Genomic DNA, 13,729 nt, shown 5'->3' with positions numbered 1-13,729 from the left:
TTATTTTGGTATGTAACAAAAAATAGGAAGTTACTTGACTGTATATAGGTACTTCCATGTGAAAACAAAGTTATGTCTGAAGACATAAGGACAAGAGAGTACAGCAACATTAACAAACATGTGAGCAGACTATACTCAATTAAGCAGTGCCGCTGTTCAAACATACAGCACATCTCAGAGAAGTTTTCCAGTCCAAGGATGTGATCTAAAACAACCACTTTTTAGTGTAAAGTAACAAAAATGTGTGAAAACTTTATTTTGCCCTCTCCAAGCTAGCCCTGAAAAACCCCAGCACCAAACAGTGAACAAGACAAACTCATTTTTTTTCCAGATTAGATCAAACAAAAGTTATTTTCTAAATAAGAACACTGCAAAACTTTCATTATTTTGAAGTTTAATTCACTCTTCAACCACAAAAAGTTGGTGCAGGACTCGGGTTGCAGAAGCAGCATATGATTGTTCAGCCACTGACAGCCTGGACCACGCTTAACTGCCTTGAAAACAAACAACAAAAGCCCGACAACACTTGACCTGTATCGCAAAGCTAAGATGCGTTACCAGCACATTTCAGCACAATGCATTTCATCAGCATTCAAATTTACAATTCAACCTAACTGAAGAAAATTAATTTTTACATGTGTTGCAATGGCCAATGAATTACATAAATGGTCACAGTAAACATACACAAAAATATTAAGTTCTGCCTGTTTTGAAGCACTCACAGCAGCATGTCCTTTAGGAGCCAACATTCTGCCACTGTTACCTACTGAAGTCAATAAGCTCTGAAGAATTCTTGCAGCCTTGTATCACAATGGCCACAACAAAATGCACCACAGCTCAGAACAGACCAACTACTCCCTTTCAAGCAGGGAAGTAACAAACTAATGTTTTCATTAGCTAGGGTCACTAAAGTATTTTTAATTTCTCTCTTACTTGCTGGCTTTCCCTTCAGTTGTTTAGTTCACCTTTTCAGCTTGTCTTGAACAGAAACTCCTGGTATACCTTCAACCACATTCCTTTCAGCGATGGCTTCATCTCTTTCCCACACAACCACTCAGCGCTCACTATACGCTGCAATTTGGGTCTCCTCTGTATCTTGGTTCCACCTTCCTCTTTCCCAGATTCCACTATTTTTAACCTTCCATCCCTCTCTAACCCCATGGCCTGCTTTGGCAGAGCTGCACGTGGAGCCCACCCAAAGCCATCTGCTTGTGTGTCACCACGGCTGGTGACACAGGGTCCACGGCTGAGCCTTCACCTTTCTTAGGCTGCTCTTGTCACCCTGCCTTGCTGGGAAGTTCAAGGTTCACAGCGCTTGTGCAGACAACTTGGGTAAATCCCCTGAAATGGTGTTTTTCCAAGCTTCTACACCTAAATTGTTAATATTTCATAACAAAAGACGTGTGTGCCTGCACATGTAGGGTCAAGAGCAGAGGAAAAGTAACAAAATGTGTAGAGGGAAGATGCTGCTGTGGCTTAAAAAAAGAAGAGTACTTTTTTCCAGTTGCATTTCAAAATGGGATGTTGGAGTACAAGTGCTCAATTTTTTTTATTTGGCTGGCTGGACTCTTAACATTCTTGCCAAGGAAGGGAAATGTTTTTGCAGTTTACAAAAAGAGTGAAGAAAGCGTTTGGGAATGCTGCCTCTTCAAACGTAAAATAATCTACCGCTCCTAAGCTCCTGTAAGAAGGCTATACATTAGGGTTAGACACGGGAAGTTTACAGCTCTGCCAGCAGGAAAACAGAAAGCAGGTAAACAGCACAGTGGCCACGTAAAAATTCACTAAGTATTCAAACGTTCAGGTAATGATTAATCTTCCTGCTTTTATATTTTCATCAGACTTGTACATTAAAAACATCAACACAAGGTGTATTTTACAACAGTTATAAAATACAATGGAAAACAAAAGTCTACTTGAGCATGTCTGCAACAAATCCATGCAGATAAGAGATTGTCTTGGCAGTTATAAAAATAATAAATGCATTCTTACACATATAAAAATCTGCCATACTAAGGCTGCCCACTTCTACCGGTAGCAAAATGAAAAGAACCTCAGCCCCCCATCCTCACGGAAAGAACATAACCAATCCCATCCCCAACGCTTCAACTATTTCTCCAAGTCGATGACAGCTACCAAGAGTCTAAAAAAAACCAAACAACACAACAAAACTGAGATGCCTTTGCCTTTACATAGTTATCTGAAGCAACGCTCAAAACTCACCTACAGAGAAGTCCCACTCTAATTACCGAGCTTTCTACCTGCTCCATCTCTCAAACCTGCTACTTACCCAGCACACAGAGAACAGAAAAGTGGTCTTTATTTTACGGGAGGGCAGTTCCCCTTCTCTCATCAGGCACATGTTTGATTTCAGTGCACAGGAAGCAGCAGAGCTGACTAAGGCCACAGAGACCCACCTCGTAGCGTCTCGTCTCTAACGCAGCACTTCTGATCCTAAACCTCACACCTTTCATTATCTCTGTTACATAAAACCAAATGGCCTCTGAACAGGAGAGAGCCAAAGAACAAATAACTTGTATTTCGGAAGGGATGGAAAAGTACTAGGCAACGACAACACCCCCACTCTCTTCAAAGGGCTCCTTTTCCAGTTGGAGAATTTTGCATTTTGCGAGCATCTATTTTTCAAACATAGAAGATAACCACACTTGAGACACACCCTCTCCTAATTTCAGTTTTATGAGCTTAAATGTCACAGTTTTCTGCCTTCCTGGACAACACTTTCAGCAACCAGAATAAAAAAAAATGTTCTGTTTCTTACCAAGCCTTCTCAGAAGAAAAAAAGAAAAGGTGCTGCATTTTCAGGCAGAACTTTTTCATCTGTAGCACTACTTGTAACTGTTATCAGGAGACTCTTAATATACAAATACAATCAATTAACTTGTTTCAATGTCACTATTTCTTTTCCCCATTAGATCAGCCTGCAAAGGTGACAAAGACTCAAAGGTATTTCTTTAAGTGATTTATTATCGTAAAGGTATCACACAGCAAACAGGAGGAGAAGCATCGAACTCAGTTTCATTTTTTTACATTGAAATGTGATGGGGAGTTTTTCTGTCCCAACTTCTGACCGCCCATCCACGGAGCAGACACTGAAGTCACACTGCAGTCCCGGCAGACAGGCAGTATTTTCACCCTGCCTTTCTTCCATGCCAACATTTCAGTGAGCCCAATTTTGTTTTGTAAGGCTTCTTTCAATCATGCCAGACCCCAGCAGACAAAGCCTCAACAGTTCAGAGCTCCAGCCATTCCCTTAAATTCAATGTCAGGTAACTCAACTCAATAGTCATACTGTTTAGTGCAGCCATCCATTCCAACCTCCTTTCGAGGTTTGAGGATTTTATAATTTATTGTTTCATTAAAGACAATTAGCGCATTTAATGTTTCAGAGCAATTAAACAATGCATTCATAGAAAAAATAAAATTTCCAGTACGGAAACTTTACATTAGCATCTTAACCTAACAAGACACGTAGAAAGACTGCAAACTGACATGCATCTGACCTTGACTTTGAGAATAGCATCTCTTTTTCAGAACACGGTGTTTAACAACCAGGTTGAAAAACTGAGTGATGAGGGACCTGGCTGGGGCAAGGAGACCCTAAAGGCTGACGGGGAAATGAAAGATCCAATAGCAGGCATCTGGATGAGTCCCAACAAGTTATGGCTTGCATAATAAGAGATTTGGATGTTTAACTAAATTTCTTTCTGTCTGATCTTTTGAACTACTTCCAATTGGGATGACAAAGAAATACAGTCTGGTTTGTTCATTCGCAAGTCAGTGGACTGGTCAAAATTCAAATAAATCGATATGCAGGAACGAGCCTTGCCTTTAGGCATTCTAGGTACTTGCCTGCCAAGCCTCAGCCTCTTCTCAAAGGGCAAGTGACTCTGACCTCCTTGGTAGCCCCTGACTAAATTCACCTCAGCTGCTCCATGACCTTCCCAGTGAGGGAAGGGAGGCTGACCTGTCTGTAATTGCCCCTATTTGCCTTTTAGTCTTTCTTGAAAATGATGTAACACATGCGTTCTCCTGCTTTCCCGTGGCTGGGATTTCAGGACGGGGGATTGAGGAGGAGGCATTCGTTCCACCAAACTCCCTTTGCAACTTGTCTGCTGGCAAAGCATGATTCTCCATGAGATGAACACCATCCAGGGTAGACATGTAACTAAGCAGTTCCTAAAATCAATTAAATTAGATCCATTTTGTGCAACCCAATAACCAAAAGGAACACTATTATCTTAGAATCTAGTTAATCTTAAAGTAGCTCCACGCTCCTAAAATCTCCTCCAATCCATTTTTGTAAGATTTTAGCAATTAAGTGACTTTTCAAAACTGAAGCTCATTACACAGAGCAAACAAATCAAGAAGCTAATGAAAAAGAATCTGTTCTCTTCTAACCTCCACTCCAATACTACCAGTATTATTGATCCAGTTTTAAAAACCCTCCTGACACCAGTCCAAACACCAGACACACGGGTCAGGATGTATCTATATGCCCTATAACCACAACGAACGTGTGTGTTAACGACAACTACCTGATAACAGGAAAGACCAACTGATCTGCTCCCGGCTTCTTTCTCACTTCCCTGAAAGGAGAAAAAAACTGAAATCCTTCCCTGGCTACACTGAGTTTAGTTCCTAACCACTCTTTCCACTTGCACACTGTGTATCACAATGCCATAACCTCAAATTTCTCTCTACTGGACTTATCCAAATTGTCTCTGCCATTTATCTTTTGCTGTGCTCGTAATGAAAATACAATCTGTGTTGAAGGTCCAAAAAACCCTAAGATACTAACTTATTTCAGGAATAATCCCTATTTTCAGATCTACTACACTTCCACTAAAGAAAAAATAACAAAAAAATGAAAAATCACAGATTACCTGAATGTTTGACTATTACAAATGAAGTAGCATATAAGGGCACATTAAGTGCACCTGGTACCAAAGTTAATAGACAGAAATATGAAAAATGCATTCAGATAAGCTAGTCTCTCATCTTGTCCCAGATGCTAGAGGGGAATAAAACCAAAATAACCTTCAAAATGTGTAGCAGAAGCAGCCCAAGATCTAGTCTGTTCTTGGGAGCATCAGAAGGCAAATGATAGACTGACTTTGTTCTCCTCTGCTCCTACAGAGTCTCTCCACAACCATTCTTCTTCTTAATTGTTTCCCAAGGTGTCTTCGCTATTTTGACACTATTGCTGTGTCTGCTCTTGTGAGTAACTTTAAATCCTACCCAGCAGTAAGAACAACACGGACATACCTACTGTCACACTGCATGTGGCAACCAGGCTACACACGCTTACTGACCAAAAGGCTTCAGTAATTTTGCCGTAAGAACAGAAATGCAGACAGAAGAAGAGGAGGCAATCTGCCCATAGACTGGGAGACCACCACACCGGTAACCTCAGCTTCTCCTTTACAAGATCATCCTGATGAAGATTAAATATCTCAGGGTTTTTGCAGCACATTAACAGAAGCAAGACCTGCTTCTCATCCTATCACACACATCTTTTCTGTTGCTCTGTTTTAACATCTGACAAAACAGTTAATTTCAGGATGACTCTTTAAAGAGGAATCATCTGAAAATTAACAGTGGGCACTTGCTCAAGGCAGCATGAAATGCAGAGTCTGTACCAAAACAGTTTACAGGTGAATGCCTTTGGTTAGCTCACACAACTGACAGATCCACTGCTTCGTGTTAAGGCTGTGCCACCCTCACTGCACATCTGGAAAAAAATATCAGCTGATAACATACAAAGATGGGAATTATCTTGATAAACATTAACTGTGACATTCCCTGGCCATAGACTTCTTATTAAATACACATATCAACACAAGGTGTTTCAGCTTTCGAATTGTTCAGCCCTCCATCACCACACAATGACTGACAGCATCGGTGGCAAGATTCCCACGCTCGGTTTTGCCTTCTAGCTCAGGCTGTTTCTAACACCCCCTTCACCAACATGAGTCCTTCTCTCGAAGTTCCCACCTTTGTGCACCTTCTGTAACAGAAGCACAGGCCTATTCTGCTAAGGCTAAAATAGCAACAATCAATCTGTACCTGAAGTAGTATTATGAAACAGACACAATGTTATGCAAGATCACTAGGAAACAGGCAAGTTCTGTGTCTCCTTTATGATGTGTAATAGCTGCAAAAAGTGTGTTTCCATTATCTTTGTTTTAATGCCACTTTTTCCTCCCTATTTCTGATACCAAATTATAAGTGAAGGGTTGTTTGCTTGGCAACTCAAATTCAGCTGCGCAAGAAGACACCGCACAAAATAAACCAAACGCTCACAAGTAAGCAACGTCAGACATGTGCTTAAAGCTAACGATTTTTATATATTTCGCTCCAACAAAAGCTTCCAACCGTAACTGACTGAATACAGAAAAAACAGTGCCCTCACAAATTTGCTTTCTTTAAAGCATTAATTTCAGTGAGATGAGGCTGTTCTAAATTATTTTCATTAATATTTTCCTTAAAGGAGTTTATGAACCTTAGGAAAAAAAAACTTCACAGCTACTACAAAAACAGATTTACATTCAGTACTTACTGAATTCAAGTCGCTCGGTAATTTCCAAGTTTCTTTGCTCCATTAGGTGAAACTACACAGGAGATGACACAGAAGCTACGTCATCAACAACACCCACTATCAAAGTACCGGCAGCGGTAAAGTTGCGCAGAGCAAGAGAGAAGCTCGTGGTCTTCAGGTGTGACACACACGGACAGCAGTTGGACTCTAATATTTCATTTTCCTTCCCCTGTGCAACAGAAAGCAGCTAGCTCCGGTGTCTGCCCCGGAGATGTCTAACAGCAGCAACGAAATAACATCTACCTGTGAGACTGAAAGGCATATCACCTAGAAAGAGCAACTCATTTTGACAACGCTGTCCCCTTGAAGAAGCTCCCACAGCACTAAAGATGACCCTCAGAAAAGTAGAAATTATTTTACAGACTTACATATGTATTAATAAAAATACATACACACACACGAAGTTACTGCAAATCAGGGCTACTGTATTTGTCCAATGTTCCAAATAAGATCCTTATTTCTCAATGGTGGTGAATAAGAGGAAAGGGAAGATGAAGTCAAGCTTTTGAAGACTATAAGTTAAAAGATTTAGACCCTGAGTTATGACTGCGAATTACCAGCGATAATAGGAGTTTCAGTTTTCTTTTGATTCACACTATGGTTTTGCACAATACTTGATAGTATTTGTTGAGACATGGCTATTAAAGACATTTTTCCAAATAAAAGATTTACGTTCTCTCTGTATCTTAGACATCTGAAAAGACAGATGGAAAGCATAACATATGTTAAAATGAAGACTTACAAAGCAAAAATTCTTGAAAGTGTAAACCAAATTAAGATGGAAGTGTTAGATTTCTAAGCTATCCCACATGCTTTTTCGTTGTATAAGAACAAACCCCAGAATTATTCAAATCCTGTTTTTCAACTACCCCCTCGCCCCAATTTCACATTACCCTGCACTATCTTGCTAACAGGCTGAGATTTTTGATCATGTTCTTCTTTATTAGTAGGTAACAACAGACAGCAAAATCTCTAATAAAAACAGACACCAAGAACAGGTGTATTTTTTTTAGCGTGAGGTTCCAGATACAACAACAAAACACAGCATGTTGCTGTAGAAATAACTAATGGCACTGGACTACGACTCCAAGGAACATTCAGACAGACTAGAAAGTGAATAATCTGCAACAGAGAACTGGGAATGATTTCACAAGCTATCAAGAGATCTCTGGGGTACAACAAAGACTGACCCCCCGAGCACAGCCTTTATTCCTGCCTGCTGCTGGCAGGGCTCCTCCAGGAGCCACAGCGCAAGACAGTGCTTACCACACTAATTTTAAGTCATGACGAAGGAGGAAGGAATCAACGTGATAAACTCCCAAGCACACAGGCAATTATCACTCCAAAGTATGAATTTCAAAAAAGGAAAGGGCACAACTGCAGGACTGCCACATAAAATCAGGTTGGCAGATCATCTGCTCAACTTTTCATCTCACACAGATGTTACAGTCAAACTCCTTGGAAAAATCTATTCAAAAACCCAAACAATGAGAAAGTATACAATAACTTGCTATCAGCAATGCTTCATGAATTGATAAGAATTAGCTGCCCTAGACTATCAATAAATGAGACAACTTCTAACCGTACAAATCTCCTGTCCCACATTACAACTGCAGGCATGACGTTACGCAGGTCGGTCACTTAAGGTGAAAAAAAACCCCAACAGCTTGTATCAAACTTAACACAGCTCAAAGTAAACATTTTTGCTTGGCATCACGACTTCCCATTCACGACCCCCCATCAATATATGTATACGGTAAAGTCTTAAGAAACAGTACCGCCATGAAATATCACCCCACGTTTTTTGCCATCCCAGCTAGTTATGGTGCCAGTACCACAAAGCAAAGGACATTCCCATGAAATCCTTACAACCACACTCACTCCTTCACCTACATCCTTCCAGAGGAAACATTTCTTCCTCCCAGTTTTCTGTTTATAAATCTAAGTCTGTTCACTTAACAGAATTACCCTTTTTCTTATTCCAGGAATGGATGGAGAAAGCATGTGTATAAAAGCAATTCTTACTGTGAGAGCACACAACTGACATGAAAGTTTTGTGTACGCCATCTAAAACCAGAGCAGACCGATTAAACAGGCTTCCATGAAACTTTGCAGCTATGCAGGAATGAACCCTTCTAAAACATATGTACTAATGCTTTCATGCGTACAAACAAAATCTGGTTTTACATCACCAAGATGTCAGTTCCACTCAGAATCTCAGCTAAGAACGTGAACATAAGCTTAAAAACACTTGCCTCTCCTTTAGCGACTTTGTTTTCAAGGTAGTCCACCCCTTTTAAGACTAAAAACTAAAGCCACTGAAATATACCTGCTTTTTGGGAGGAGAGCAAGATCAAATCAGGCTGCGTATTGACACAAACTCCCTTCTGTGAAGTTCTGCAGCTCGCTGGGAGTTGGCCAGAGATCTGCTTATCTCGGCACGTACAAAGCAACGTGCGACAAGGCCGGTCTTTCCCCGGTTTTCAAACACAGGCACTAAGATACTAACACGCTGGGCTGTAAAGAGAACGTGAACTACCAAAGATCTCAGCCTGCAGCTCTTGCAGCAGCAGCCGTACTGTTCCTGAAGTTGTGTGGGGTGGAGGGGGGGGAATCCAAACCACAGACACAAGAAAGTGTAAAGTGAAAATGCAGCTCTGACGGACTTTTGAAGCTGCTCATCTCACCTTCTTTCCAGCTTCACTTATTTTACAAATTCATTAACTCATAACACAGTTAAGAACACCCTCTGCTCTGGCCCCAATTATGATTTGTCGTTACTGGAACCAGCACAGCCGAAGGCTGCAGGGTACGTAACTGATGCAGCGAGGCATTACTTGCATGGCAATGCAGACCACCCCCAAGCTACCCGCAGAACCACGGGGAAGGGGCACCTGACGAATGCCAGGTTTGCTGCTTCTCCATCCTAGCACGTTTTTCACAATCTGTGCACAGAGTTCAGACCAAGACCAACTCAAGAACGCTGCCAGTTCACTGTATATTCTGCCGGAGGACCAATGGCAGCAACATGCAAAGTAATCACGACACTCAACCTTAAAATGATATACTGCCATGGCCACAGTTACTGTAATTCTACTTTTCATGTAAGTCTCTTGTTTATTCTGCAGCACACTAGATAAGAATACCTTGTAACAGTTAGAGAAGAGACAAATGCTTAGGTATGAAAAATACTGTGTACCTAATAAAGCGGTAATTAGACAAAAGCACTACTACTACGTGGCTAGACAAGGAAAAAAAATCTTTCCCATGGACATTTTACCATAAGAGTCAGCTGGTTCAATGCTGTACAGCAGTGGCAAGCTAAGTTAACAGCCCTAAGTCTTAACCTCCTTTATTCATTTAAAGAGCAACTGGACAACTGCAAAACGTTGACTATCATAAAACTTAACGATGGTCACAGTACACGTTTCTGTTATCCTTTCATGGCTACTCCCTTCTCCAAAACCACACACTTGATTTAGCCACTTAAGTTTAACACGAAAGGCCGCATTTTCACAACGTAAGTAGAGAATTTCAATTGCACAAAGTTCACTCCGGTAAGCTGAGGAGCTATTTTTACCAGAAAGATTAAAGGCAGCTAAAATTTGCCCTGACAAAAGAAGTTGCTTAACATCACCGCATCAAAGCATAAAGTGAAATATAAACACGGATGAGCAGATGCTTTCTGCCGAATGTTCAGGCCTGCCGTCAGACCCTCCGCCATCGCATCGCTGTGCTCGACTACAAGCATTTGCAGGCTCGGAGCCTGACTGTTCAGCAACAGAACTGCACAGCCGGGCCTAACGCAACATCTTTTAAAGCACGTCCCACTCACGCAAGCTGCGGTATCAAACACCGCAGGTTTAGGACTGCAATTACAATTCAGTTATCCAACACATAACTTACTGCCTGTTCAGGGTGCAAACTTCAAACCCATCTCCCCCAGCATCTCTGGTCACAAAGGCAACTTCCCAAGTTGCAACGTAACTTTTCCATTCTGGTTTAGGTTCAGGAGCAGGTATTCGATAGCAGTCGCTACTCAAACTATTTGTATTGCCTGCTACAATGCACAGAAATGTTCAACAATCTTTCAACAAGCAACATTTGCTGCTGGCAACACACCTAAAGAGATTTTTTTTGGAAAAAGCACTTTAAAGTGCACACACATTACCTGCACTCTCAAGCAGAAAGGCATTTTTGCCTGAAGAACACAGGGATGATGACAGAACGCTACAGACACAATTCTGCTCGTTCAAAATACAACCTGTGGTTTGCCGTCCCTGGTGACCAAAGGCCCCTTCAGCCACGCAAAACTTTATGCGGATGCTGGAGTTTACATATCAGGCACCGCACAGAGCTCACTGAGACACATTAGAACTTGCTGAACAGGACGTAATTATGACTGAAGCATTCCAGAACAGACCAAGTGAACTTCAAAAAAGGGAAAAAAAAGACACCGCTTCAAACATCTTTCACTGGCTACCAGTAGAGTCTAAAATGCCGAGCTGAAGAATTAAAGAAAAACTGCTTTTCCTGAGTTACTGTGGTGCATTTTGTAGCAACTTGCGTATCAGCCTTCCATGAGATATTCTGCTGCTTCCATGAAAAGGATTAACGTAGTTCAATCACAAGACCTCACCAAGATATTCTCTACCAATTCATGCTCTCAATACCATTTCTTTTTGGCATGTTCCATTTATTTGTAAGCTGAGAAAAAAATCTATAAAAAAAACCCCAAAAAGGACTGAAGTATCTATAAACTACTGCCAAATCCAGATTAAGCAAACCGAAAAAACCCACAGAATTTATCAGCTCAAGTGTAGTGACATTTTTTTAGTCTATAAAAACACAGCAGGAATTGTATGATTAACTTATCACTGTCCCTTCAACAAGATTCCTTAATCTCTGAAAACCGAAATGCAAGTCCAACACACTTCATGTTCCTATAAAACCACTGTTTCAGTGATTAAAACAGCTGGCACATAGAAAGACACCAGTCCACGCACACATGCTCCGATGCACAAACGTGTATTTACAACGGGCACGATCTTGTTGGAAATGAGAAATTTTGATGCGTTTTATTACCTGCAAACCCATTACAATTGAAAAACAAGCACGCCTAAGACACTACACAACACACCGAGAAGTCGGAGGGACTGCCAGCCATCACGCAACCAACACCACAACTTTAATTATTATCTGCAAATTGTTCGTTTTTTGAAGAAAAACGCTCAGAAGAGGTGGAGCCGAGTGCCTTAAACGAGGGTCACAGTGGGGAGAATAAAAAAAGCAAAATATTAATAGGCTATTAGGGAGTTTTTATTCCGTAGCGTGTCGCATGCAGGGGCACAGTGGAAGCGGCTGCCTACATGGAGCTTCTAGTTGTGGGCGATACACAGCTTTTAAAAAGCAGAGATGGAAACCCCCAGCACCCCCTCCAGAAGCGAGGCGGCCGGTGTTTCTGTGGCCGGGTTTTCCTCCTTCCCCACCGGCATCCCGCTCACCTGGGCACCCCCAGCATCCAAGCCGAGGCAGATCCCTCCATCCCTTCAGCATTAAAACGAAGCGGCGGTCGACGATGGAGGAAAAGGAAATTCAACTCAAAAGGCCTTAACTCGTCCCTCCCGACCACTATTTATAGCCGGGACGGTACTTGGCGTACAGGTCCCACCCGGTAACTTCGACTGGAGGAGGCCCAGGCGCTCCCGGAGGGATCCTTCCCCCTTTCCCGGCACCTCGCCAGGCCGGTTCCCACCCCCGGCGGGAACGGGCGGTTCCTCACCGCCCCCCCCACCTCCGGCGGCCGCCGGGCCCGACCGCCCGCCAGAGGAGGAGCAGGGGGGGAACCGCCGGCCGGGCCCGCCCGCCTCCGCACCGCCCTGCAGGCCTTACCTGTGCTATCGCTGGCGGAGAAGCCCGGCGAGTTGAGCTTGGCTCGCTTCGGGTTGGGCGGCCCGTCGAGTAAGTTCTCCGCCATGGTAGCCGGCAGGGCCGTCCGAGGAGAGGCTGCCGAGCCGGTAATCGTTGGAGCCGGTGGGAGTCCGAGGGGGGGTGAAGCTCTCTCTCCCCCCGTTCCTCCGAAGGGGAACCCGCCGCCGAGCAACAGCGCCGCTCAGTGCCCGACCGGCGGCGGCCCCCGCTCCCCCATACCCGGGCCGGGCCGCCGCCGCCGCAGCAGGCCGCAGGGGAGGAGGGTTCGGGGCGGGGTGGGGAAGAGCCCAGCGCCCCCTCCCTGCCGGCCTCGCTCCTCCCGGCCTCTTCCCCCCGCCCGGCCGCCGCCGCCGAGGAGGTGCCCGGATGGCGGCTCAGTCAGTCACTCGGGGAGCATAGCGCCCCCCCCCGCTCCCCTCCGCCGCGCCCCGTCCCCTCCCCTCCGCGCCGGGGGGTTCGCCCCGGCCCCGCGGCGGCCCCCGCCCGCCGCCCCCGCCCGCGGCCGAACCGCGGCCGAGGTAGGGGAGGGAGGGGGGGGAGGAGATTTTAGAAAAACACAAAAAAACGGAAAAAACCCGAAAACACCCAAAAAACGCCCCAAAACAATGAGCGCGGCGCGGCGGCGGCCGCGGCTCCCGGTCCCGGCGGCGGCGCTCGGCTGGCTCCGGCCGGCTCTGCCCCGCTGCCTCGAGCCCCTCTGCCCGTCGGCGGCGCTCCGCGCGGCTGCCCGTGTCCCGGCGGGCGGCCCCGCTGCCCCGGCCCGGCCCGGCCCGGCCCCGCTCCGCTCGCGCCGCGCTCCGGCTCCGCGACAAGATGGCGGCTGTTGATTCCTCAATTAAAAAAAAAAGTTTTTTTTTCTCTTCTCTTTTCCAGAGACCATGGGGGCGGGGCCGGGGCGGGGCCTGCGCCTGGCGTCACCGCGCACGGACACGCCCCTCCCGCCCCCGCCGACGCCGGAAAGGCGCGCGCGGCGACGGAAACCGACGGGCTCGTCCTCAGTTGCTCCGCGGAGGGGCGGCGGGCGGGGGTCCGCGGAGCGCTCGGCGGGGGCGCCCCCCTGCGGTGTCCCTGTGCCCTCGCGTCCCTCAGGGACCACCTCGGCGCCCTCGCGGTTGCCCCGGCGCTTTATCCCCCTTCAGTGCCTTCCCCAGCGGCCCCCAAGCCTGCCCTCAGTCGCTC

General features: G+C 45.1%; 1 protein-coding gene across 4 annotated transcripts in view; it reads right to left on the bottom strand.

The window, feature by feature from the left end:
• The window catches only part of CREBBP (CREB binding lysine acetyltransferase), a 92,384-nt gene extending 79,057 nt beyond the window's left edge, over window positions 1-13,327 (bottom strand). For all 4 annotated transcript variants that reach the window (XM_080353735.1, XM_080353738.1, XM_080353736.1 and 1 more), the window contains exon 1: window positions 12,512-13,327. In XM_080353735.1, the coding sequence (XP_080209861.1) occupies window positions 12,512-12,596 (85 nt within the window). In that variant the 5' untranslated portion in view covers window positions 12,597-13,327. The remainder of the gene's footprint in view (window positions 1-12,511) is intronic.
• Window positions 13,328-13,729: the final 402 nt, after the last annotated feature.

The sequence above is a fragment of the Nesoenas mayeri genome, assembly GCF_963082525.1.
Source record: "Nesoenas mayeri genome assembly, chromosome: 15".
Classification (NCBI taxonomy): Eukaryota; Metazoa; Chordata; class Aves; order Columbiformes; family Columbidae; genus Nesoenas; species Nesoenas mayeri.
Note: the sequence above shows the minus strand (reverse complement) of the source record. Positions and strands in the feature narration are given on the sequence as shown.